The sequence below is a fragment of the Phasianus colchicus genome, chromosome 25 (genome assembly GCF_987193195.1).
Source record: "Phasianus colchicus chromosome 25, bPhaCol1.hap1.1, whole genome shotgun sequence".
Taxonomy (NCBI): domain Eukaryota; kingdom Metazoa; phylum Chordata; class Aves; order Galliformes; family Phasianidae; genus Phasianus; species Phasianus colchicus.
The window spans coordinates 2,477,485-2,505,039 of record NC_143460.1 but is presented as its reverse complement, the minus strand read 5'-3'; the positions used below and the strand labels follow the sequence as shown (position 1 = coordinate 2,505,039).

The 27,555-nt window shown below is 42.6% G+C and overlaps 1 protein-coding gene across 3 annotated transcripts in view; it reads left to right on the top strand.

Annotated features, from left to right (window-relative positions):
* Window positions 1–27,555, top strand: part of MAGI3 (membrane associated guanylate kinase, WW and PDZ domain containing 3) — a 51,951-nt gene that overhangs the window by 20,135 nt on the left and 4,261 nt on the right. For 2 of the 3 annotated variants that reach the window (XM_031605708.2, XM_031605709.2), the window contains exons 2-20: window positions 2,586–2,702; window positions 4,639–4,758; window positions 5,521–5,730; window positions 7,021–7,195; window positions 8,004–8,083; window positions 9,531–9,588; window positions 10,369–10,463; window positions 11,016–11,204; window positions 11,885–12,493; window positions 13,389–13,420; window positions 14,748–14,901; window positions 15,854–15,945; window positions 18,467–18,659; window positions 19,724–19,909; window positions 20,604–20,789; window positions 23,970–24,072; window positions 24,174–24,297; window positions 24,767–24,910; window positions 26,773–26,911. In XM_031605708.2, coding sequence (XP_031461568.2) covers window positions 2,586–2,702; window positions 4,639–4,758; window positions 5,521–5,730; window positions 7,021–7,195; window positions 8,004–8,083; window positions 9,531–9,588; window positions 10,369–10,463; window positions 11,016–11,204; window positions 11,885–12,493; window positions 13,389–13,420; window positions 14,748–14,901; window positions 15,854–15,945; window positions 18,467–18,659; window positions 19,724–19,909; window positions 20,604–20,789; window positions 23,970–24,072; window positions 24,174–24,297; window positions 24,767–24,910; window positions 26,773–26,911 — 3,006 coding nt within the window. Of the gene's footprint in view, window positions 1–2,585; window positions 2,703–4,638; window positions 4,759–5,520; window positions 5,731–7,020; window positions 7,196–8,003; window positions 8,084–9,530; window positions 9,589–10,368; window positions 10,464–11,015; window positions 11,205–11,884; window positions 12,494–13,388; window positions 13,421–14,747; window positions 14,902–15,853; window positions 15,946–18,466; window positions 18,660–19,723; window positions 19,910–20,603; window positions 20,790–23,969; window positions 24,073–24,173; window positions 24,298–24,766; window positions 24,911–26,772; window positions 26,912–27,555 lie in introns of those variants that run through there. The other variant, XM_090124791.1, reaches the window with a different exon arrangement.

The following is a 27,555-nucleotide window of genomic DNA, read 5'->3' as shown; positions in this document are numbered from 1 at the left end:
TCGGCTCCTGCAGGAGGAGGTAGCTGCCTCTTGCATAGAAACGGGCCCTAGAGGCCGCCTGGAGCATCCTCGCTCTTCCTTCAGTTTCCTGCTTTTTAATGCACACCACTCGCTGTGACCTTCCCTCGTTTTCTGTCTGCCAAGTGTTTTGTTTGACTTTCTCCCATTTTCCCCAGGCAGTGCTTTCAGCTCTGTGGTCGTGGTCAGAGAATGCAGTCCGATTTGCGAGGGTAATGTTAAGATTAACCCCATAGCGTTGGCCCTTCCTTAGGAGCAGCTTTAGTTTTACTTTTTTTTGTTTTTTTTTTTTTCCTTTGGAATGAACTGATATTTATTGAAAAGGGTTTATAAGCTTTTAAATTTCAGAGGGGGAGATGAGTGAATAAAGGCTCTGCAGGTCCGCGTCCCTTTGGGATTTTTCCCACTTGCCAAGCCTTCCCTCCATGCAGCTCTCGGAGCATAGCTGAGAACCAGAATCATCTGCCGTGGGGAAATCCGCCTCTATCGATCTGTGCGGAGATGGGCTCGTGTTGCTCAAGTGCAGCACTGTGGGTTGGGCTTTGACAGGGAGATGGATGGGCCGTTTTAGTAGTAAAACATTTTTTAATGTTGAGAAACCATCTTGCCTGCGAACAATGAAGGGATTTACAGTAAGAAACGGAAAATATTCTTCTTGGTGGAGATTACACCATTTGTTTTCATTTTCCGTGACATGTTTTGCTCATTATGCTGCAGGAATCGAATCCAAAGCTTCATAAAGAAAAGCGCGTGATGGCAAAGCAGGGAATTCAGCTCAGGGTTTGCTGTCAGAACAGCAGGGAGTGCTTCACCCATGGGAGCACCGCGAAGTTCTGCGCTTGGGAAGCGATGAGGGGCTGAGAACTGTGCTGCTCACCCCACCCAATGTGGGGTAATCAATGCTTTACCCCCAGCACACAGTGAGGATTGTATTTGGGGTCATCTTCGTGCTGTAAAATCCTTCTTATGTCTCTGAACGTTGTTTCTTCAGCACTAAATGAGGGTGAGAAATGAACCCCGGAGTTCAGGATGGAGTTGGGTGCTCCCTGTGCTGCACCTGCTGTGGGGTGGGCTTGCTTTGTGCTTGGGCCATCTTTTGGTTTCTGGTTTTGGTCATCTCATGGGCAGCACAGACCTCCATAAGCTTAGCTGTGTGTGTGTTATTTCATACATGGTATTTTTTGTGCCATTTGTTCATTTTCTGAACACATCACCTGTCTCGCTGTAACAGGGACGTGGTTAGTGGGCATGATGGGGATGTGCTGATGGTTGGACTTGATGATCTCAGAGGTTTTTTTCCAACCTTAATGATTCCTCCAGGCTCCACCTGAAGTTGTTCAGCTGTTAAAGGTTCAGGTTTTTGTTTTTGCTTTTCAAATGTAGCAAACCAACCCAAGGACGCCAGAAGCAGTAGATGATGCACAGAATCACTGATCTGTTATGTTGGAGAAGGGAAAAGCATAAACCCACTAAAAGCAGTGCACGATGTAGCTTGTGGCAGTGGTTGGGTCAGTAGCAGTGGATAGGCTTTGTGTCCTCACCCCCTGACTGGCATCTCATATAGGAACATCATTTTAGGGTGCAGATGAGCTTTGTGTTAAGGCTGATGTGGCTCTGGTGCCCCATTCCAGCAGCAAGGTCTCAGCTCCCTTCTGAGGCCCCACTTAAAATCACTCATACAACAGTTTCCTTACGTTTTGTAACCTGTTGCTGACTTCCTTTCAAACAAGGCATTGAACACTCCAGTTCTTGCTCCCATTGTGCTGGGGTGAACATGCTGCTGGCCATCTCCTGCATTGGTTTTAAGAGGCAACATCTAAAAGTCTTTTTCCCCGAAGCCCTGAGTGTTCTGCTGTAGTACATAACTTAAATTTATCAGGGTCACTGAACCCTATTTAATGTGCTTTCTGGGAAGATGACAGGGTACAAAAGATTGTTTTGTACCCTTCTGTCAGAAGGATGAGGCAGTAATACAAGAGCTCGCTTATTTGTGTGCTGAAGGGGCCATGGTTGTCTAGTGATGTGGCAGATTTGCTAATGATACCTGACAGAAGTATTGCAAAGGAATAATTGTAAAAAAAAAAAACCTTCTTCTATCATGCAGTGTTTTTAAAAAGAAAATGTTTTCTTTTTGTTACATCAAGAATGCAGGCTCGTGTGTGACAAAATATTGAATTCAGGTAGTCTAACCAGTGGCAGTAAATTGAATGGAAGGTATTACTGCTGTGTATGTTTTGAAGCAGCTTTCTATCTGTGTAGGGTTTGAATTTTGATAACAGATTTCATATTTTATTACTTTGTACTTCAAAATACTTCACTGTCTTGCTTAGGAGGTTCTGAGGTTGGAGGGTTGCTGCTCAGTTAGGCTTAAAATCACCTTGCCATATTTACACCGGCTGAGAATTAGGCTTTAGCGGTGTGTTTTTCATTGAGATCATTCAGTTTAAAACAACCCAAGTCTTGCTGCTCTCTTTTTTGCAGAACTTACAGCAGTGAAATACCATTGTTGGCATTTTATTTGTTGGCTCAGTGTTTACAAGAGATACTTTTGTTTGTTTGCTTTTAAGGAAAAGTCATCAACAAAGATTTGCGTCACTACTTGAGCCTTCAGTTCCAGAAGGGCTCCATAGACCATAAACTCCAGCAAGTGATCAGAGACAATCTCTACTTGAGAACCATCCCTTGTAAGTATGTAATGGTTAGCCTCGTTTGATCTGTTTGTGCTCACCATCACCTCATTTGAGAGCTTTACACGTCTCCTCTCTTAATGTGGTGTACAGTTCTACCTTTTGGCAGGAGCTTTGTTCAGAGCTTTATAAGAACAGTTTCATATCTTGAGTTGCAATGAAAATAACTCCTGGTATGGACTGACAACACAGCAAAAACTTTGGAGTTCAAAGCTCAGAGTACTTCAGGAGTGTCTGTGTTCAGTTCAGTGGAGGTTATTGTTGTTAGAATAGCCACGTTAATTCCCACTTGGGAAATAAATCTTCCTCACAACAATCAAGCAAACCTCATGTGAACACGTCATGACTTTGGGATGTCACACACGTGTAGTTGGGAGGTTACATAAAGTCATGGAATGGCTTGGATCAGAAGGGACCTCAAGGATCATGAAGCTCCAACCCCCTGCCATAACCACCAACCTCCCCATTTCATACCAGCCCAGGCTGCCCAGGGCCCCTCCAACCTGGCCTTGGACACCTCCAGGGATGGATGGGGCATCCACAGCCTGTAGGGTTGCAGTGATGGAGGATGATGAACCTGCTGGGTAATGCTGTTAAGAAAGCACGAGGAGATGGTGGCAAGAGGCAGAGGGGGGTCTGTGACCAAAGAAGGAGAGGAAGGAGCAGGGCAAGGACAAACTGAGTGTCACAGCAAGACTTAATTAGCTGGAGGAGCTGGATGGACACAGGCCTTTTTAGTTGTGCCAGCCCTTCTGGTCTGTGCATCTGCTAGCATTGCAGTCCAACCAGCACAGGTGCGAGCCTGCCTTTATCTGTGTGTTACCTACATGGCTGCTGTGTGAGTGAGGCTTCCCAGGGAGCAGCTTGTAAGGTACAGGGTGCTACGACAGCTGCCAAACATTCTGTCTTTGCTTTTCACCCTTCTTTGTCATCTCATTTCTTAATTACCACAAAACCATCCTTCACCTTGTCTTAGAGGTCCTGCCATTGAAAAAGACTCGTTGCTGTCTGAATTTGAGTATTCGTTGCACTAAAAGCTTCGAAGTTTGTCAGCTAACATTTTTGTAACTACAGAAATGCCATTCTCTTGTTACAGTCGTTAACATTTTGAACAGGTCTGTGAGTTTGTGAATTCCTTGAAAAGCTGATAATGGTGAAATGCCATCTATTTATTAGCTGTTCTCGTTAATGCTGCTCCCTCAAAAAATAAAAATAAAAAAAATTGATGTATGCCTTTCCTGCTTTTAACCTAATAGGACTTTACTGAATTAGTAAATTTATTTCCAGTGAAGCCTTAATTAAGCTGTTGTGGCAGTGGGTGGCACCTACACAAAAACTTGGAGAATTTCTGTATGCAATACAGCAATTTACTGATCTTGTTGAAACAGTTAACCAATAGCCAATGCTTGGAGTACAGATGAATTGCCCCCTGAACTGTAAGGTTAAAATATGATTCCTCTGCCTGTTTATGGATTTTGTGGCCCAGAGATCAAGTATATTTAGTCATGTTGACCTCATTACTGAATTGATATGGATGCTCAAGAAATGATGGGAAGATGAAACACCCATACATCTGTATTAAAATACCATAGCTCTTAAACAGTCTCCCAGAATCCCAGACTGCTGTTGCCTAGCCCATGTAATCATCAGCTTCTACAGTGTAAGTTTTTGGTTCACTGAGCTTAAGGAAAAATTTCTAATTACTGCCTCATTCTGCTTTTTTCCTTCTCCTTCCACCATAATTTATCATTCCTACACGATCTCCTGGCCTAGTTTTTACACATTATTGTTCACTTGCTTGCATAGGAGAATGAGGTCATCATTGTATGAAGCCTCAAAAATATCTTGTTTTCACTTATTTTGACAGCAGGCTGCATTTGGTAAGAAGGCAGGATTTCAGTACCTAACAGTTGTGTTTTCTCTGTTTTTCCAGGCACTACAAGGGCTCCCAGAGATGGGGAAGTCCCTGGAGTAGACTATAATTTCATTCCTGTTGAGCAATTCAAAGCACTGGAAGAAAGTGGAGCCTTGCTAGAAAGTGGAACGTATGATGGTATGTGGGTGAAGGTTATTGGAATAGGAATTAATATCCAGTGTTCACATCCAGTATCTTGGTTTAAGTGTAGCTCTCTGTATTCAGGAGGTGCCACTTTTCCTACTCACCCTGATGGTTTCTTATTGCCTCTCCACTACTGCAATGCCTATTTTAGAGCTGGAGTGCCTATGAGAGGACTACTGGTCTTTTTCTTTTCTTTCTTTTCCCAATTGTATGGAACAGAGGTGTTCTTCTCAGAGGCATGCATTAAAGCAATGGGAAGCATGGGAAATCCTGATAAAATAGGGAAAAAGTGTTTTGCAATTAAAAACAAAAACATTTCATCGAAGGCAGTGAACCATCAGGAAGCAGTTAGCTAGAGACCTGGAACTGCTATGGTGATAGCCTTTTGTTGTGATTTAAGGGGTTAGATAGCAAGCAGAGAGAACTTCACAGGGATGTGAGGGACCTTTATGTGGGAGTGGAGGGACTGGACCCCAAACCCAGCTTTGTTTAAAGTAAGTGGGTGAAGGGAGGAGTTGGCTCAACCCTCAGATGTCTTGCACTGTTACAGAGCATCCCCTGCCTGCAGTTGTGCTTCGAGTAATGTTTGTTCTTTATTGCCCCGTGCTGTAGAATGATTTACTTTTTGCCACTTTCAACAGAACAAATGCAGACATCTTACACTGCTTTTTGTATGTAAATGTCTGCAATACAGTCGTGCTAGCACTTGGGCAAGTATCAGTGCTTTCATTATCCTCATTTCTGTCTCATTGGCAGGTAATTTTTATGGTACTCCAAAGCCTCCAGCAGAGCCCAGCCCCTTTCAGCCTGATCCGGTGGATCAAGTTCTCTTTGACAATGACTTTGATACTGAATCACAGAGGAAAAGAACCACATCGGTCAGCAAAATGCAAAGGATGGACAGTTCTCTCCCTGAAGATGAGGAAGAGGAGGAAAAGGAAGCAGTTAATGGCAGCGGAGGGATAGGTTGGTTACAAGGGGAGAAATTCCCTGAAGTATTTTATGAATGAATAAGAAGTATACAAATAGTATTCATGCTTGCTTGAACTGCTTCCTTAGTTTTAGTGAAGTTTGAAAGCAGTTTTCTATTCAGACGGGTGTTTTTGCTCTCCTTTGAAATTACATTTTAAAAAGAAACAGCTGTTCTCCCAGCCAGATGTGCAATTGCATCATAAAATGCACTGCTCAGTAGAGAACATGTAGTGCTGGGCAGCAGCCAGTTACTTGATTGGGAAGGAAAAATTGATCCATATAACAGAATCCCTTTGCAGAGTGTAATTCATGCCCTGTAAATTTAATCGTTTCATTTTGGTCAGATTACCAAATGCAGGAGGTTTTAGTGAAACAATCAGTCTGAGGGGCAGCACCAGCTCATACTGTAAAATGTTCAGATTATTTTGCTGAAGGGAACTGCAGAATAACCCGAGGGAGTGTTTGTGGAGAGGAGTAAAGCACAGTGCATTGAGACCAGACCAGTGTCCAGTAGGATGTTTCAGAGATTGGCAGCACGCCCTTTTCGTTTTGCTGTCATGGTTATTCATCTCGAGGGGGAAGAACTGATGTTGGAGAGAAGCCGTCACATTGAATTTGCAGATGATCCTGTGTGTGAGTGTTTAAGAAAGACTTATATTGACCGGACCTGACCTAATCTTGTTAGCTTTAGGGTTGGCAATGCCACAGCACAGAGCACCCGGTGGCCTGGCTGGTGGTGATGTGAAAGTCGTGGGCATCATTGTGTGGCTGAGGATACCAGGCATAACCAAGCTGAGGCTTTAATGAAGTGTTAGCAGGGATTTTGGGGAGCTTTTAATTCTTGTAGCTTGCAGGAGAGACTTGTGTTTATCTTATTGTCAGTTTGGGTCTTTTCTATGTCTTAGCGCTGGTGCTTTGAGGAATATTAGTAGGAATTCCATTTTTTTTATTTATTTATTGGTGGCATTACAAACACTGTTCTCTGTGTGAGGAGGGAAACAAATTAGTCAGCTTGCATTTCTGCCCGTGCTGATTTTGTAGCTTAGGCTCAGACAAATAATAGGAGGTTAATTCTCTTTGGCAGGGGCAGAACAGAGTTCAGTGTTTTCATGTCAGCTTTTCAAAGTCCATAGCTGAAAAAAAAAAAAAAAAAAAGTGGAAAAATGCTCATCACATCCAGGGACATGTTTGACATTCTCTCATAGCCAGATTAAGAGGGTGGTGCTTAGTGAGAAACAGCATAAGCATCTGACAAATAGTAATGCTTTCCCTGAACAACTGCAGAAAACAAAGAAAAACACTCAGATTCTTCTGACTGGATGAAACCTGTTCCCAGTTACAACCAGACAAGCAGCTCCATGGACTTCAGAAATTACATGTCAAGGGATGAAACCCTGGAACCTCTGCCCAAGAACTGGGAGATGGCCTACACTGACACTGGCATGATCTACTTCATCGAGTGAGTAGCCCAGCACTGCCAGCAGGAAAGAAATGTGCTGAAGAGCCACAGTCTGGGAAGCTGCCTAATGCTCTTACACCTCTCCTGTTCTTTTTCCTTATATTTCTGTATGGGATTTTATATATTTCCTCTCTTTTGTTCCTTACTGATAATGATTTACGCTACATACTTGATTGTCATTGTGCAGGAAGGTGTTATGGCTCCGTGTGCATAGGCAGTTTGCAGTGTGTTACGTATCTCACAAAATGCAAAGCTGGATGGATGTTGGAAGGGAAGGTATAGCATCATATAAACTTTTACACTGACAAATCTCTCTGAAATCTGAGAACTTGTTGTTCTTTCTTCTCAGCATGCGTTCCTTGGCTGGGAATACCTACTTGAAAAGATGAGCTGCACAGATTAAAGCTCAGGATAGAAAAGCAGTTCATATGTGCACATGTGAAATAGCCTCATTTATGAATTCTGAGGTGAAAAGAAATAAAAACCTAACTGAATGTTAGATATACGACTAACAGCATTTGCTGCTTTCAGGTAGAAACAGATGATGCTTTCACATGAGCTTTCTGGGGCACGGGAGAGCATGCCTCTCATGTTTCACATCTGCCCTCAGGAGTCTCTAGTGCTGGTATCTCTAAGTATCATTGTTGCCTTTTCTATTTAGCATTTGACCGTGTGACTGAGGTATAAACAGGGATTAGGTTATCTAAAGGCTATGGTTTGACCAAGGTAGTAAACATTTAACATAAAGCAAAATTTCTTCAGCCTGAGGAAGTCCTCTTCTTTTAATGGGCTGTGTTTTGCTCTGCAGTCACAACACCAAGACAACCACATGGCTTGATCCACGGCTCTGTAAGAAAGCCAAAGCTCCTGAAGATTGTGAAGATGGAGGTGAGATATTTAGAGCTCATTTGTTACTGTGGCTGAGTTTATCAGGGCTGCATAAAATCCATTACTGCTGTGACAGAAACTTCTTGCTGATCCATGTGCTTTGGAGCAAACAGTGTAGTGCTGAGTGCCCGTAGTTCAGTGGTAGTGAGAGCCACACAAGACTGGGGAGAAGCATAATGTATTTTTCCTGGAGTCGTGGAATCTGACTGAATCATAAATGTATCTGCATTCCTGAGAAGAGAATATATGTTGTTCCAGTAAGTATCATTGCTAAGGAGAAAGCTGGATATAAAGCTGGATATATCAGCAGTGATCACACTGGAATTTTTTATGTGGGTGGAATATGGCAGGGATAAAAGGTCCATAAATACTAGAATATAGGCAGAATGAAGATGCAACATAATACCTATTGCTAATAATGTGTATTGCATGTTTTATGGTATAATATTTGAATGTGTAAGTAGAGGTAACAGCTCTTCATGCTGCTGTTTCAAGACTTGTAAGTCAGGCTCATGACTGACCCACAGATGATACCTGTATCCATTTCCTACGTAGTCTGTGATTTAGTCAGCCTAAAAAGGAGCACCAAGTAGCTCTGTCTTCAGCAAATGCATTTTACAAAAGCTGAGGCAGATTCAGAACAGCCTGTCATCTCCTTAAATTGCACAGGCTAACAATCATGTATTCATAATGAAGCCAGCTGGAGCAATGGACTCATACTGCTGCTTGTTAAACATACGTGCAGCACACCACAGGATAAAAAGAGCACTTGAAACAGAGAGATGCAGGATATCCAAATGAACAACGTTTAAATGAATGGCCCCCCTGGGTCTTTTGTCAAATCCTGTGGAGTGATGCTGATACTAATAAGTGGTAACATGCTGTCATATGCTAGGAAAATTGCTGTTACCTTCAAACTTAGGGCAGCCTCAAACAAGATTACACAGAAATTTTATCCTTCAGAATGGCTAGCTACCTGGTTGTGTCAGTTATTCAAATATTTAAATTTCTTTGGTCAAGGTAACTAGAATAATAACTAGAGTAATTGGACCTCTGTTTTAACTGCCTGCCACCTCTAGTCAGTAATGATCTGCTGCTGCTTACCATCTCACCAGACCTTGTATTTTTTATTCCCTTTCATATGTTCTTCCTTCCCAAATAGGTTAATTTGGATCTGTCTTGAAGTTTATTACAGACTTAAAGCGATGTGGTTTTGCTAAATAGAATTCTGATCCAGTGGAACAAAGGTTGAGAGGTGCAGGGTTTCAGATTCCTTGGAATAAGCGAATGTTTTTTCATCAGAGGGACAAGTCTCAAACAAACACAGGGAAAAAAATGACTTCTATTTAATTCATGCACTTCATCTGTCCTTTTTATTTTGTAAGAGTGTTGATACGCACAGATAGTGTTCCAAAGCAGTGGAGAATTTTGTTCTTTCTGATTGCAGAACTTCCTTATGGATGGGAAAAAATAGAAGATCCACAATATGGAACGTATTACGTTGAGTAAGTGCTAATTATTAATTTGAAATAGTCACAAACGGAGCAGAAAGTAGTGAAGCAGTTGCTTAGCAGTGTATATAGGTTGTACTGAGTAAAAACAAGTTCTGGAGGCCAGCGTGCACATTTCTGAAGCACTGAAGGTCCATAATATGACTGTGCTGACATATTGGAGTAAATTTCTTCTAGGGAAGGAAAGCAAGTACAATGAAAGTAATTAATAAGTGGGAACGAGCTGATGTCAGTTTCATTAGCTAAAGCAAAAATAGGGTGACTTGATTTAAGAGGGAGAACTGTAAAAGAGCAAGAATAACATTTCTCATTGCTGTCTCCAAAAGGATATCACAGGTAGCTGCTAAACTGCTGCAAAAGCTCTTATTGGTCTTCTTCAGGTCAGGGAAAATTAAACCTTTCTTTAACCATTGTTAAAAAGATGAGCAGAGTTGCAAATAATAAGACTGAAGCAACACAGCTAGTGTCAGGAGAAAAAGCAAGTTTTCTCTATTCTTGTCTAATAGAACCTCTTGGAAGTTTGCAGAGTGGCATGAAGGTGTACTCTATCCAATGGTTACAAGAAGTGAAACTACATTGTTTTTTAAAATAAATCAAGTTGCTGAAAGGAAAAAAAGGCATTCTGTGTTGATTCTCTGATAGTTTGGCATTCATTTTTCCAGAATTTTAATCTGAACAAACAATAGTATTTGTAGGTAGTCTTTTGTGATTGTGTTTTCTGTGAAATAAGCAGGATGGTTTCCTCTGATATCTTAATCTACCTTTTGTCTACAGTCATATTAACCAGAAAACTCAGTTTGAAAACCCAGTATTGGAAGCCAAAAGAAAAAAACAGCTAGGACAGACTGATGGTGGCCCTTCAAAATCAGGTATCACTCAATATTGTGTTCTTTATCGCTCATATCTTTATCTACAAGTAAGCACTGCATGTAATCAGGTTGGGAATTGATGAAGAAATTGGCCTTTCTGCTGGCCCTTGTGGTTTTGCTCTTCAGACTCTGTAAGATTTTTGGAATGATTTTTTGATGTTAAGATTAAATTGAGACCCTGGCACTGCTTTCAAATCATTTTGGTAAATCTGAAGCTGGTTGTCATAAGCAACTTTGGAATAAGTAGAGGGTTAGAAGAGCCAGCTGGAAGGTGCAGGTAAAGCCACTCCTTGAATTTTATTTGCTGTTGATGTCAAAGGTAAAGGAGTAAAACCAGAAATTAGAGGTTTAGAGATTTAGTTTGTCTCCTGTTTTAATCTGTAATACAGTTTGGAAAACCTGTAAGTTTGGTACCCAGGCTTTAAGATATTCTCCTTCTTTCTCTGATTGTCTATTTTATATGTGCTTGTAGTCACCATCGTTTGGAGATTTAATGGCTGCCATAAAGCAGCATTGCTGATGGTTGATTATATTGCATCTTATCATGCACAGGGCCAGAGAAGTCTCTCTTCACTAGGGATCCATCCCAGCTTATAGGAGCACTTATACGGACGTCACTGAAAAAAAGCACGATGGGTTTTGGTTTTACAATTATTGGAGGGGACAGGCCTGATGAGTTTCTCCAGGTGAAGAATGTGTTAAAAGATGGACCTGCTGCACAGGATGGGAGAATTGCACCAGGTAAATGATTATTTCTCTAAGCTTGCATTTCTTTTGGTGCTTTTTAGAGAGTGCAGCTGCTGATGTGTGAGATTGAGAGGACGATTTACCCCTGGGAATATTGTATTGCGTACGCAGAGTTTCTTGATCAACACGATGTGTGTTATGAAACAAGGTTTCAGGATTTGACATGTACTTTCTCTTCATTTTGAAAATACATGCTTAACTACATGTGGCAACAGGGTAAGGCTATGAAATACGCGTGGGTGCAATCCTAGCTTAAGTTCAGCCAATCCTAAAATAAGCATAGGAACCTCCCCAAAAAAAATCCGATTTATTTTTGGATTGAATTTAGGATGCTCTACAGTATGAATTAAAGCAGAAGGCATCTGTTTGCAGCAGTGTGTGTGCCGTGCTTCATCTCCTGTGGCTGTATAGTAGCATTTTAAAAAATCTGCTGGAGATTAAACTTTATATATTTAGCATACTGTCTTCTGAGATGACATAGAATAAATGCAAAGAGAAAGTCCTTTGCACTTCTTGGAAACAGATAGTCAAGAGGTACAGCCAGCATTATTAATTTTTGAACACTGCACGGTGATTTTGTCCAGTGATTTTTTTATTCTGGGCCTCAGAATACTGGAAAGGTGCGTGTAGTTTTGTTTCTGGTTTTAATGCTGTTTAAATTCCTTTTTGAACAGGTGATGTCATTGTAGACATAAATGGAAACTGTGTCCTTGGCCATACCCATGCAGATGTTGTCCAGATGTTTCAGCTAGTTCCTGTCAACCAGTATGTAAACATGACTTTGTGTCGTGGCTATCCTCTTCCTGATGACAATGAGGACCCAGTTGTAGATATAGTGACTGCTACACCTATTATCAATGGACCACCTGTGACCAAAGGAGACATTTGTCTGACCAGCCAAGAGTTAATAGCTGGGACAGTTGTGTTGGACCAGAATGGAAAACCAGGCCCAATGTTGGTCAATGGTCGTCTCAATGGTCCTTCCGTGGATACAAACGAGCAGAGGATCTCTGTTGCATCTTCTGGAGGCTCTCAGCCAGAGCTGGTCACCATCCCACTGGTCAAAGGTCCTAAAGGCTTTGGGTTTGCCATTGCAGACAGTCCTACAGGACAGAAGGTAAAAATGATTTTAGACAGCCAGTGGTGCCAAGGACTTCAGAAAGGGGATGTAATCAAGGAGATCTGCCATCAGAACGTGCAGAGCTTGACACATCTGCAGGTCGTGGAGGTACTGAAGCAGTTTCCAATAGGAGCAGAGGTGCCCCTGCTCATCTTAAGAGGAGGTAAATATGTAAATTTACAGCTGTCATGTATAGCTGCCTGCTTTTTAAGAGGCCTCTTTTAGTGTGGTAAGTTAGCTAGCAGTTTCATTATGTCTCTCAGCCATGATGTTCTAAGTTTTAATTTATCGCCCTGAGTATTTGGATGAGAGCATGCTGCTAGGGGTTTTTTTACACAAAAGTTATTATGGAAGAGATGGTGTCTAAACATACTGAGTGTCTGGGGAGTGGTAAAGCAAAAATGTAGTCTCCAGTATAATACAAAGGGTGTGATTGATGGAGTTTCCTGGACATCTCCAAATGTATCCCAGTAACTGTAGCTGTGCTGCACAGGTGATTATGAGTGGGAAGAAGCATCAGCTGTAAGATGGAACCTTTCACTGAAATGGAAAAAATGATCATTTTTACATCTGCATATTCATACCTCTTTGTTAACCACACACCAGATGGAACTGAATGAATTAGAAAGCAACACGACTGCTTTAGTGTCCCTTTAAGGTTTTATTGTAGCCTTTTGAGTGGCACTTGGGTCATTCATGTTTGGAAAGTCTATTTCTGTACAAATGCTGCTGTTTCTTAATCAATTAAGGAAACAGATTTCTTTGGTGGCAAGTGAAATTCCACCAGGCTAATTCACAGCCTCCTCCAGTGAACTCATGTGTGATCTGGTTCACCAGCATCTAGCAAAAGGAGAAACTCATTGCTGTACAGCAGCTCTGATTTGAGATTTCTCCTAAGTGATGGCTTTGGTCAACTAAACGATCCCTTGCAATTTAAAGAAAGAATGAATAAGCAGTTATCACTTCCAGCTCAGGAGGAACTGATTATATTGCCTTAATGCTATTTAAGCTTGGATGACCTAGAATTGAAATTGCTTTCTACATTGTATTTTTTTCAGGTCCACCCTCACCTACTAAAACTGGCAAAGTGGTGAGTATGTATTGAAATTGGCTTCAGATGGAAAAATACTGAGGGGGTTTTGGTGGCAAAAAGACTTTTTAATATGGTCTACTTAAAACTGAAGTTCTTCTAAAGAACCCTTTGAGTGTTTTGAGTTTGGATAGAATGGATTTCTTATTTCTTACTCCTGAAATATCAAGAATACAGTATATATATATATATATATATATATATATATTTTTTTTTTTTTTTTTTGCATGATCTGTAGAAATAGGATTTCTAAAAGAAATATCAGATATTTCAGTGTTCCTTGATCCTCACATAAAATGACAAAATGGTCATTGCTCCCTTCTTAATGCACTGGAGTTTTACGTTTCCAGTTTGATGCTCATTGTTTTTGGAAGTTCCCTCCATTGGGGTGTCTTTAATATGTTTTGTCTCAGCAAAGATTCATAAGGATTGGTGAAATACCCTCAGATTGTGAAATATTCTTGTCATGAGCACTTCTCTTATGAAAAAGGCTCATTGATAACCACCAATGAACATCTCCAAGAGCAGAGCTGCATGTTGAAAAATTCATTGCACGCAACAAATTATTTCATTTCTGGAAAAGCCCATTAGCAGGATGTAAATGCAGTTCCTTTTTCTGACATTGTCCTGCTCTTCAAGTATGAAAAGTATCAGAGCAGTGGGATGATGAATGTGAGCACTCACACTTGAAGCACTCGCTGAGGTGTGCAGATTTGGTTTCTTACAAGCATGCAGCTGCCTGCAGTAAAGAAATTGCTGCACAGATTGGTGCAGCTGGAGGACGTGGGCTGTGCCTGCATGGCTCCTATGTCAGCACGCTCTGCAGCCATGCTAAAAATACCCAGGGCTCCACACACAGGCAGAGCAGCTTTTCCACGGAGCACTCAATGTTCAGTGGCATTAAGCAACGTGGCAAACGAGTTCAGTTAAAAAGGGCAAGTTCTTGTGTTCATGGACGTGCAAGTGTGAAAGCTCTAAGCTGCTTGGGGGAGTTTTCTTCCACCCTCCTAAAAGGGCACAGCTCAGAATATTGCACTGTTACTCAACGTGCACACACACGTGCAGACCACCACGTTCCAGTTTTCCAGGTTGGGTTTACAGCCCAGAATAATTACTTAACTTATTGTCCGCTGGAAATTAAGATGGGAGACCACAAGGATACTTGGTGGCCTTTCCTCTTGGAATGGCAGTGTTGCAGAAGAAGAGAAAAATACAAAGACTGCTGACTTATTCCCACTTCATTTCACCTCTCTGCGACGTTTGCATGCATGAACTCCTTCAGGCTTTTGGCTTAACATGGGGTTTGTGGGGTGGGATTCTGTTCCAGAAGGACAAGCAGGAGAGTTCAGGGAGTTTGGAAGCGCTCAGCGATGCCATCCCACAGCCTATGCCTTTCCCTCCCACTGCTGTAAGATCAGGCTCTCCTAAACTGGACCCTTCAGAAGTCTACTTGAAGTCCAAGACTATGTATGAGGACAAACGTGAGTATATCAACCCCAGCTTGGAAATACTCAAATATAACAGAACCTTTTCTTTGGCATGCATGTAGTGAAAGCACTGTGACTTTACCTAGTGAGTTTGTTAACCCTGTATGGATACAAACATTTCAAAAGTGCATAATTCACACTAAGCAGAAAACTGTAGAGCCCATTCAGAATAGATCTATATGTATATGCTGTGTGGTTCAACCATAGTTTCAATAATGTAATTAGTCATAAAAGTGATATTATGTTCTAATATTATATTTGCTGTTCAGGAATTTCTGAACAAATTGGTTACTTTATGGGCCTGGCAAAGCAGATGTGACTTCATGTTCCAAAATAGATCATCTGGGGGATATGGTTTCTTTTAGCAATCTTTATTTAAGGGAATTCCACAAAATAATGAGTAAATCTTCGAGCTGTTTTCTCCAAAAACCTTTTGTGTTCTGAGCTTTGTTACAGATAGACTTATTTCAGTGGGCCCATTCACATACAAAACAACTATGCAGACAATTGTTTTTAAATGGTTTTCATAAATAAGCTGAGCAAAGAGTAACATCAGACCAAAGGACCAAAGCAAAGTGCAGGAGCTGGACTTGGTGATCCCTTCCAGCTCGGGATGTTCAGTGACTCAAACCATTTCAGCATTTATAGATGGTCCCGAGTTGTGCTGCAGAGTGGATTTCATCCTGGCTCACTGTACGAATGCAGCTGTGATTTCTCCTTTGGCACTCATCAACCTGTCCTTTCCTTTTTCATCTTTTTCTATGTTGTTTGTTTGGCTTTTTTTTAAATCCATTTTGGAAAAAGAACTTCATTAACTGTTAGAATTGTTTGCTGTATTTCTGGTTACTGTCTTCTGTCTATAAAAAGAATCAGAATGCACAATGGAGGAACAACCTTCCAACAACCAAAGGTAGCTCATCACATGTTTTGAAATGTTTTGTCTCAGCTCCTAACACGAGAGATTTGGATGTTTTCCTACGAAAACAAGAGTCGGGCTTCGGATTCCGCGTGCTTGGAGGAGATGGACCAGATCAGCCTGTAGGTGAAACTTCTTTCAGCTGCTTGCATGTTGTGTCACCGTGCTGCTGTTGGGATGGCTACTGCTCTGTCCTCCTCATTTCTGTCTCCTTCTAAGGAATTCAGTGATGGAAAAAGTGATTGATAACTGATTTTTAAAGCTCGAGAATCGATTCAGATTTCCAGATTGATTCTGGGTTTAAGAAGTGGTTCAGCTTTAGCTCCTAAGGGAGGAGAATCATTTCGTCTTCAGTCAGTGAAATGCTCTTGAGTAATCCAGTTAAAGCTGGGAGATGTAATCCAGTTCTGCTTAAAGCTGGACAGTGTGTTCCCTGATCACAGAATCACAGAATGACCAGGGATCTCAAGGATGATGAATCTCCAACCCCCTGCCACATGCAGGGCCACCAACCTCCCCATTTCATACCAGCCCAGGCTGCCCAGGGCCCCATCCAACCTGGCCTTGAGCACCTCCAGGGATGGACGGGGCATCCACAGCCTCTCTGGACAGCCTGTTCAGCACCTCACCACTCTCATTGTAAAGAACTTAACCATGGAGGTGCTGAGCATGGCCTGAGGGCTGCAGCTCAATCCCTGGGACCAGGTGGCTGTACAGGGCTCCAACTGGGGAGCTACAGTGGGTGCAGGCTCTTGGGTGACTTAAACTGGAGGCTACAGGGAAACAGTTCTGCCTGACTAGTTTGAGCCCAAATGAAGGGAAGAATATGGTTGGTTACCTTTCTTCTCTTTGCTCTTCATAGAATCGTCTGAGTTGGAAGGGACCTTTAAAGGTAATCTAGTCCAACAAACAGGGGCACCTAAAGCTCGATGAGGTTGCTCAGAGCCCTATCCAAACTGACCTTGAATGCTTCAAGGTTTAATCTGCAAGGCTCTCGTTCTTTTTTTACCCAGAGCCTTTCTTTGGCAGCAGGAGTTTACTGTCAAGCCTGTAATTGTGGTGCGTTCTGGTAACAGTTGTTGCATCTCAGGAAGCCTTTATAGGGCTGAGCATCAGCATCCCATGCTGTTGGCACCACGTGCACTGGCAGTGCTCAGTTTTTGCTGCACGTGTTGGATCTTCCTGGGGAGCAGATGAGCAGAAGGGAGCTGCTGCTTACCCTGCAGAAACTGCCAGGCTGTTCTTCTGACTGCAGCCTAATGAGACAAGGCAGCTCTGGGAGGTGTTGGATCCCCTTCCCCTTCCATCCTCCCTGCACGTTTTCAGAATCAAATGCTGTTTTGTCGGTCTGTGGTTTCTAGTGGATTCATCTTGAGGATACAAGCACAGCTTTTCCAGTTTGCTCTTGTGTTTTTGCCTTGGGTTTTTTCCCCTCTCATCTTCAAAAACTCAAAACATGCTGCTTTAGGATTTGCATTAAAGCCTTGAAGCAGAAGCTGTTAGACTGGCTTCCTCCTGCACATGGATGTAGGTGTTATTTTGCTTCCTGAGTGGCATCAAAATGCAGCTGCAGTGTTTGCACAGGGAGAAGTGTAGTGGTGAGAGCCTGGTTTGCTGCCACCTGGTCAGCAGTGAGGGTGCAGGTAAGGCTTTAAGTTGTCATTGTAGCAGTGCTTCCTGGCTTCAGCCTACAGAAGAGCAGTTGCACAGTTTGGCTCGGATGAGGGGTAATCATTAAGGAATGGCAGAGTTGGAGGCAGACTGCCCTGGGTTGTCTGTTCTGTTGTAGCACTTTGGGAGACTCTCTTCCATTTCCTAAAAGGAAAATGCTCTTCTCTGGGAAGTAGTGGTGAGACTGATAGCATGTCAGGGGCTGCTCCTTCAGCTGTCAAGTTAAGAGAAAAAACTTTTGGAGTAGGTAACCAGAGGCTGCTTTCTGATGATAGCTGAAGGAATATGTTTGTTGTTTTGTTTTTTTTTCCATTTACAGCTGTGATCCAGTGCTAGTCTGCTTTTTTTCTAACATGCCTTTAACAAAAAAGAAGAGCAGCATCTCTTTATAGCAAAACCAAACAGAAGTTACAGTTCTGTTGCACTTTATAGCATTTATGATGTTTGGTTTCCATAACAACCATAGCAGTTGGTGTCAAGCTCATGTCACAAATACTGTGTGCAGGTGATCTGCTCTCCACTGCTTGACCTCAGACAACTACTGACAGTGATTATTCTTAACCTTTCATTTAACCTGAATGTCATTCTAGTGTCTGAAACACTGCCTTTTTCTTATCTGTTATATTTAGTAGCACTTTATGAGGTGGCGATAGACAGATTTGGTAAGAGGAGTGCAGCTGTTTGAAGTCAGCATTTACTCGCCAAAAGCTGTGTAGTGAAATGAGGATTAAAAATCCCCCCAAACTTTTTGTACTTATTGATGTGTTGAGCCCCAGCTGGTGTCCATTCAGTCAGTCTGTGAGGAGTCCACTCGCTGGCTGTGCTTCTGCTAGAAATGGACAATCAAATGATCTGTTCAAGTATCTTCTCAAAAGCTTTTATGTGCCTCGATTCACCTGGGTTCCAACCACTGTGTGTTCTGATGACTTTGTGTTCTGCCATTCTAACCCACTGACTGTGCCCTATTGATAGATTTACATTGGAGCCATAATCCCTTTGGGAGCGGCAGAAAAAGACGGCAGGCTTCGAGCTGCTGATGAGCTGATGTGCATCGATGGAGTCCCTGTTAAGGGGAAGTCACACAAACAAGTTCTGGATTTAATGACCAGTGCTGCACGGAACGGTCAGGTGCTGCTGACGGTCCGGAGGAAGATTTTCTTTGGTGGTATGTATCTGTCCAGAGAGTGTTGTGCAGGAATAGGTCTGACTCGTGGAACACGTTTGTTGTTGCAGTCAGGTCAGCTGAAGCTGTTCTGAAACATATCAGTTATTATGGTAGAATTGAGCAGCCTGAGGTTCGGGAGTGTCAGCTGTAATTCTAAGTGGAGAAAAGCAGAGCTTATGAGTTGATGCTTTGGAGCTTGCTGGCTTGCACTGCTCACACAGGTAAGACTGAACATTAAGATAGCAGTGGTGTTTTCTTCATCCCTTTTCCAAATGCTCGTTAGAACAGACGTTAGTGCTGTATAAATTGAGTAACAGCACAACTCAGTTCTGTACTACATGCTGTATTCTGTTGTCCGTTGATATCTATGTGCAGCAAAGATGAGTGCATTCAGAGCAGAGATGATTCAGTCAGCATCTTGTGATTCTGCAGTTTGGGATCAGTGTCCAGATCTGCAGTGTACAGAAGGTGTTTATCCTCGACTCACTGCTGCTTGATCATGTGAATGACAGAGCTGGAAAGGAGCTCAGGAATCCTGAGGTGCTGCCCTGTTGTGATCAGCACTCAGTACTGCTTCTGCAGTGCTCTGTTCACCCATTAATTCTGAGTGTGTACTAGTAAAAGGAAGAAGTATTTTAAAATCAAGTCTTAGAGTTGTTCCTCATTTAAGTAGCAATAATTCTCTTTTGTAGCTGGATCTGTGCTGTAGATCTTGTACAGCAGAAAACCACGATGTATTCTTCTACAAGAAAAGGCATCACATCACTCTGACAAAGTTTTGTTGTGCACGCTGCCAAGTCTGTTCTGCTTTGGGAAATCAGGCTGCAGTGCCTTGCGTATTTGTGCACACCTGTGTAGGGCTCTGGGCCTCTGTCTGCTTCATCCAGTATCTGATTTCTGGTTTATATAGATCACATTGTTTATTAGCTTGCTTCTTACATTCCCAGGCAGGCAGTGTTTCCTCTTGCTGGCACTGATAGTGAGATACACAGCTTTGTTGTATTTACCTGATAGAAAAGTGGCATTGTTTTTGCCTTACTTGTTGTTTGTCTGTTACTTTTAAGGAGAAAAGCAAGCAGAGGAGGAGGATTCGCAGGCTGTCGTGACACAGAACAGCTCTCCCCGCCTGAATCGGGCAGAGTTTGCAACCCAGCAGTCCCCAGAGGTCTATGATGTCTGTCTGCAGCGGAAGGAGAATGAAGGATTTGGCTTTGTCATTCTCACCTCCAAAAACAAACCTCCTCCTGGTGGTGAGTGCTGTACGCCGGTGGTTTGGTCACTGCCTGGCCTGACTGGTGCTGGAGTTTCTGCCGTGCAGAAGTTTTCTATGCACAGCTTTATGTGAACCCACTGTGTTGTTCTGAAGCTGAGATATTCTAAAACAAGCAATCAGCAATTGAGTCTGCAACCCTGCAGTGCTTTTCTCTTCACAGTTGGCTCTTAGGTTTATGTAATACTTTAAAAGTAGTCTATTAAGGGAAGTGTAATTAAAATTTAAACTCATGGTAAATGCTAGAAGGCATCAATGTCTGTTGCTTCACAGTAACTTCTGCATGGGCTCATTAAAACTGTCCTTGATGGTTTTTTAATCTTGGGTGGCTGCTGACTGCATGTTTCAGCTTTGCTGAAAGCTGAAAAGTCAGCTGATAATCCTGATACGTGCACGATGTTCCTCACCTCCCTGACCCCTCAAAAAAGCATGCTGGGGAGAGCAGTGCTGGGATAACAGCTCCACAGAACGGCTGTACAGCAGCCTCTTGGTTTGCACTCACTCTGATGGGTGAGACCTCCTTTGCTGTCTGCAGGTTTTTCATGCAGTGCCAGCATTCAGAGCAGGAACGATTTCTGGGCTGATTGTGGGAGGTCTGGGTCCACTCAGTGCTCGTCTCACAGGATTATTAACCGTGTTCTGAAAAAGCTGATGGGCCTGTTCTGACTCTGCAGTGATTCCCCACAAGATCGGGCGTGTGATAGATGGGAGCCCAGCAGATCAGTGCGGGAAGCTGAAGGTGGGAGACCGCATCTCAGCAGTGAACGGGCAGTCCATCGTGGAGCTCTCCCACGACAGCATCGTGCAGCTGATCAAGGATGCAGGCCATGTGGTGACTCTGACTGTTGTTGCTGAGGAAGGTGAGGGTGCACGGCCTGCTGAGGTGAAGTGGCTGCTACGTGTGCCACGTCTGTTGTCTGTAGCTTTCGAGGTCGGTTCGCTTACAAGGGGCTGTTTTAGGGTGTTTGGGAAAGAGATCCGTTTCTTCCAGAAGAACTGAATGCAGGTGGGGCAGAAGGAGACAGCTGCTGAGATGGTTATGTTGAAAAATGAGATAGAACGAATAACAATGTGATTTGTGGTAAGGCAAATTCTCATGTGAGAGGGAGACTGCTGGTAACACATCCTGTCCAGACCCTGTGTTCTTCCACTGAAGAGAAGTTATCCCTCCTGGGGGGGCTCGCAGGCTGGAGGACTGCGCTGGGAGGGAAAATGTGCTGGAGAGATCCTCTCCACTTAGGCACTCTGAGTCTGTTCTCCCTGCCGTGTTGAAATACACAAATCAACTAGTGCTGCATCCCTAGGATACAATAGAAAACACTCTTTAGTCTTGAAAAATGGCCCCATTCCTGCTGGCCTCCCAGGCTGCTAGCAAATTCTTCTCACACACAAATGTTGTATCATCTCAGCAGCAAAATGAATCTTCGTGGCTGCAAAGTCCCATCCCATAGCCTATCTTTTTAATGAAAGCTCCCATGCAACACTGCATTCAATATGGTATTGTTCCTGCACAGACAGTTCACTATCAATACGTAAAATCCAATCATTGGAAGAGAAAAACTGTGTACCAATCCTGCTTACTGCTGCATTTTTCTGGTTTGCTGCTTGTGGGTTTAATTAAACTTGCTATCATTATTTTGCCAGAAAGTTGGCTTTCCTGGTCCTTTAAATACTAAATACCTAAAGCCAGAATGTAAATAAAGCCAACAGAACATTCTCTAATTTCACATTCATTGCAAATATTTAACATGCTATCTCAGCCTCTAATACAGAATTTCAAAGACTTCATTTCCCTTCTTGTTAATTCTGGAAGCAGAGAGACTTCTACAAATTGTTGTTCTTCTATTAAGATTTTCTTTTCTATCAAATCTGATTCACTGCAGTTTGAAGGAACATACCTCAAAGCAGCTGTGCAGGGCAGTGTTTGTAATGCAAGTGAAGTTTGAGTTGGCTGCATTAGATCTACTTCTCTTGGACTCTCAGTCAACTTTGCCTTCAGAATGGACTTTCTGAATATAACCTTTTTGTCCCTTATTTATACATGACCTCACCTGGATGCTGTATAAGAATGTAGCTTTTCCTTTTTGCTCAATTATAGATTTGGAGATAAAATTAGGCTGAGAAGATGGGTCAGAAAACATGTGAACTTAGAGGAGCCTCTAAGTTCAGAGAAATTCTTCAGCAGTGGGAATAAATCACTGTTCTAAAATTCTCACTCATTTAGTTGGAGAGTTGCAGGTAGCTCACAACATAACCTCCTCACAGCAGAATTCTTTGTAAATTAGTTGAAGCTTCAGTCATTTCCCACTATTGGGGTGCCTGAGCTTTGCAGGGATTGTTCACAAAGCAAAGGACAAAGACAACACGCAGCTCCAAAGAGAAAAACACCCATTTTGCCAGAGGCTGTTCAGCATCACAAAACAGAAACCCCTCATAGAGCTTAATGTTCCCCAGTGCATCATCTTTAGTGCTGTCCTCTGAGACTGGCAATGAAAATACTACCATGTACCACTTCTCTCTCCCTCCTGGCTTTCACAGACGTGTGGTTTTTGCTTTTTACATGGATAAACGAATTGCACTTCATGCTCCAGAAGACATTCTTTAACATTTTTCACAAAAGCAGGAGCCTGTCAGCTTCTGTCATGTATTAGCAAGAAACACAAGAGGGAGCGCAGAAAAAGGACTGGAGAATTTGTACAAACAGATGGCATTTCTCTTGCCTGTGCTTCTAAATTAAAATTCTGAGTATAAACCAGGAGTAAAAGTTGACATTTTGTCTCTAGAGAAAAACCTCTTTAAGGCACGTCACAGTAACAGCACCAAGCAGTCCTGCAAACGACTTCTGGGTCCAGCATAACTGAGAAATTCAGCCTAATAATACATTATGCCTTCCTTTCCTGAAAATGCTTGGGTGCTTCATATATTTTGCTGGGGTTTGGGTTGGTTTGTTTTTAGCTCAGAAATGCAGTAACGAGGTGCACCTAACAGAGCTTTGGAGCATCTGCAGTTTGGCTGTTCGGGATTTTTTTTTTAAACTTGATGAGGAAAATGAGTTGATCAGTTTATAATTTAGTACATAAGTTCATCTTGGGCCACAACTTGCCATTTGAGGTTCTAGCTAAAAGGCAGCTTTTTACATAGACTATGGTTCATTACTCTTTGAAGTGACACAGACATTTTGTATTCTGAAACATGTTTTTTTCATTTACTGCAAAGTGTACAATCACTGCTCGTTGTGGAAGAGAAAATAATCTTAAATTATTTTAAAGGATTTTTTATTAATGTGTCCTTTCACTTCAGTTTTTACTTAGCTTTTGGAGAAGGTAGAACACTCACATCCTTGTTGATGCACAGCAGTGATCCAGACCATTCCATGACCTGTCCTCTGCAACTGGAAGGAGTTGTCAGTTTGCCTGTATAATTAAGGATTTCACCTGTTAATCATAACCACCCCTCTGGATCCCCATTCTCCTCCTACCTTTAAAAAGGGAAACGTTCTCAAATGTTCCTTATTCTTCATTGCTTACAAATTACTGTTATATTGAATATCTGGACCAGCTTTATAGACGTGATTGGCTGTAATACCTTCTGGTCTTTATCAACTTGCAGACAATCTAAAAGCATTCTGTTTGTCTGGGTCAGTAAAAATTACTTTTTTTTTTTCTGGAAAACGCAGTGTAAGAAAGAATGAAATTCTTACATGATTTATTCTGTGGAACCAATGGCAGTTCATTGGATTACAGCCCTTAAGATAGCAAAATCTTCTTCACTTTGTGTTGTGAGCTCAGCTCAGTGTGAGATGCTCTGCAAGTGGAATTGCTCCGAGCAGCACATTGCCTGTTCTGCAAATTGCCTTTCTGCTCATCCTCTGAAAGCTGCAATTGTCTTTCCCAAAATTTCAGAGGCAAAGTGACCATGTTGTTCCAGGCTGTTGAGAGCAGCAGACTCAGTGCTCCTGGTCGCTGTGGTCTCTCGATGTGTGTGTCTGACTTTACACTGAGGAGTTTTCTCTGACTGTTGGTTTTGTTTGCATTTCTTAGAACACCGTGGTCCTCCATCAGGAACAAACTCTGCCAAGCAGAGCCCAGCTCCTCAGCACCGACCTCTGGGATCAGCACAGAGCAGTGCTTCCAGCACAGACAGGTACAGAGCTTTGGGCTTGGGAAAAGGAACTGAGAACAACCAGACAAGCTTGGAATTGCTAAATGCAAGGGTAACACTTGCTTCCTTTTGCCTCTCTGTAGGGGAGCTACAGAAGGCGAAGCTGGGAAAGAAGTTTCAAATAGTTACAGGCTTTCATGGCCTGAGCACAAGCACTTGGCACAACCTGATGCTTCAGGTGTTGGCAGCCGTCATTCACAGGCGCAGGTATGCAGAGCCATGCAAAATACATGCTGGGTCATCAGGACACCACAGTGAAATTGTCACAGGGTATTCAAAATCAGAATAACAAAGCATTTCCTTGTCTGACACGAGTAGCTTATGAAAAATGCACTTAAGCACTTCGTGGGATGTTTTTGCTAATTATTCATGTTCATCTGCTTATCATAATTGAAAAAACAAAATCCTTGGAAGAAGGCTGCTTCTGACCCCCTGGAAAAGTGTCTTGAATAAATGTTATGGCTAGCTAAAACTAAGAAGGAAAAATATTATTTATGTGCAGACTTAGAAGGAAACAATTACACCTAATTGTACTTGAGTTGTGATTAATTCAGTTTCAACTGTGTTGCACACATCTCAAGGTGAAGGAGTGCATGAAATGTTTTTCTAAAGCAGTGAAGATATAAACCTGCCTGCAGGTCCTCAGCTCTCCATTCTGCTCTCACTTTTTGCACAGAATTCTGGCTGTTTTCCAGTAGAATTGGAAAGAGGCCCTCGTGGCTTTGGGTTCAGTCTTCGAGGAGGAAAGGAATACAACATGGGTTTATTCATCCTTCGGCTTGCTGACGATGGACCAGCTGTCAAAGATGGGAGAGTACATGTAAGTTTGTCTTCTCTCATCAATTTGTTAGCACAGAAGCTGTCCTGTTGACATACTGCAGTAGCCTATAGTGGTAACAGACAAGTTTCATTCCATGAGTTCAGGATGCCAGCAGGCAGAGCAGCATCTGGGCGGCTGTCCTTTCAACTCTTACTGTGCAGTGTTAGCAAATGCTGTGCTGCTAGGCTTTTGAAGGGGAAAATAAATGGAAAAACTTTGGCCATCCAGAATGCATCATCTGTCTATCCACGTGCTTGAATTATAGTAACATAAATGTTCCAGGGTTATGTAGGATACTCGAGAAGCCCAGACAAGAAATTGCACAGTGAAGCAGAAAACTGAAAGAGTCACCAAGTCAGTGAATTTATAAAGAACTGTTGTGTGTATATTGTGTTATTGTTGTTCTGTCTGGTATTTGAAGGTAAAGGACTACTTTTTTTCAAAGATTAATAAGCTAATTCTTATGTCTTTATAAGTAATTCACTCCAAAATACTGTAGTAAGAATACTTAATAGTGATAAACATCCTCAAACACGCACAGTTCTCTGAATTCCAGCCTCGTTCACCTATACAGACTCCTGTTGCTTTGGTTGGAGAGTCCAGCAGCAGCAATCAGGTTCTGTTTTCAGACATGCTCTGTCTGTACTCTGCTCCACATAGATGATCTGTGCCACGGCGTAGATGGGTGCGACGGGGGGAATGTCACAGCAAGGCAGTGCTGGAAAAAACCATTTCCCACATTCACATCATCACCTTCCTTCATTTCAATGTGACGTGAGATGAATTGTGCTGCTATCTGCAGCACTGTTCCCTGTTGTTGCAGCATGCAGGGTACCAGCCCAGCCGTGTGAGTGCTTTTGTTGCCCAGGAGTGATTGTGGCTGCTGAGGGTTGGTGCAGTTGTGCCCCTCTGCAGGTTGGGCGCTGGGAGGAGTGATTCAGAGCCAGAAACTGTTCCGTTTCTCTGTCACTCACTTTGTCCCTCCCCAGCTGTGAAATGCTGTCATTCTGCTGGCTGCACTCGGAAACAAAGAAGAGGAATTTCTCACCCAGTTAATGGCAGCTGAGCATGATGCAAGGCACGTAGCATGGTGCGCAGCGTCCTGTCCTGTCAGATGAGAAACCAGCTGGTGACCTTCTTTGGCAGAGGCAATTTATTTAACAAAGCCCAGGCAGTCTCTTTAAACTGCTAAATGTAGGCACTAGTGACATCCATTGGCTGAGCTGCGAATTGCAAAACAGGTTTCATGACACTGAAAAGGTGCTATTTGAGTCCCCTTCTGTTGGTTTGCAAACTCAGCATGCATTGCAGTTAGCTGCCCAGCACCCAGGGCAGCTGATCGTTGGCCTCAGAGACCTTATTGCTGATAACTACGTAATAGTGAGCTCTCCTACTTGGAAAAATAAATCCGTTCCTTTATATGACATTTGCTCTGCACTCTTTGTGAAGCATAGAGAAATGAGTGTTGCCTACACAATGGGCAGATGCACATTGCCAGGTTTATCGGTAAGCTACATGGTTTATCAGTAAGCTCCTCTTTAGGGTGATCTGGAATGAAAATCTGCAGGGGAACGTGGAAGTACCTGTCTTCCCATGTGTGGAATTTGTGTTTATAGTAAGCTGAGAGCTTCTGTCGAGCTTGCTCAATAGAAGATGTGCACAAAGAACTCTGAACCACCACGATGCTGTATTGTATCGAATTGACTGGCGCTCCTGGGATGCTGTTGTTTGTTGCTGAGTGGATTTAACATGAGAGGAAACACAGACACACCTGGCTCTGTTTTTGTTTGTTTCTAAATGAAAACTTATTTTATGGCGGCTGCAATTCATAAAAACTAACCTGGCTGCTCTTTTCTTATCAGGTTGGTGACCAAATAGTTGAAATTAATGGAGAACCCACCCAGGGAATCACTCACACACGAGCCATTGAGCTGATTCAGGCTGGAGGGAACAAAGTTCTGCTGCTGCTGAGACCAGGGACCGGCTTGATACCAGATCACAGTACGTCAGCTCCAGTGCAGTGTCATCTTGTGGCAGTGGGGTGCAGTCTGCTTAATAAAGATACCTTGTGCTTGTTCACTGAAATCACTACCAGTTCATTCTAAACTGATGATTTTGAGTCTGATTTAGGATATAAATTAAAATTACAAGTCAAAATGATTAGGCTCTAGCAGTATTTTAAAGCAAAGCACACTTTGTGTTCTGCTTTGAGTACACGTTTTAATTCTTTAACTCTTGATGCTGGCACCATGATTCTGCTGGTAAATTTCCTAAATTGTAAGCTCACTTGTTCTGATGAAGAGCTTTTCAGTAATGATAACTAACCATTGACTTCAGCCTTTCAAAGTTTTAAAACCCACAGCTTGAACTACCAAACAGTTTGCTGTGTGCAGTCACTTATAGGCAGCAACTGGCGTCTGCTCTAGGCATAAAATCTGCTCAGAAGTTTCTCCATTTCTTTCCACCAGAGAGCTCGAAGATGATTCTTAACATCTTAATGTTCCAAATTGAACGTCACGGTGAAATCAGAGTGCATTTGTGCATGGCACAGAAACAGCCCATCTGTGAACTACGAGATCTGCTCTGTGCCATCTTGCTCGATTTCTGTCTGGCTTAGTTTGTGTTTCACACTGAATTACTTTGTC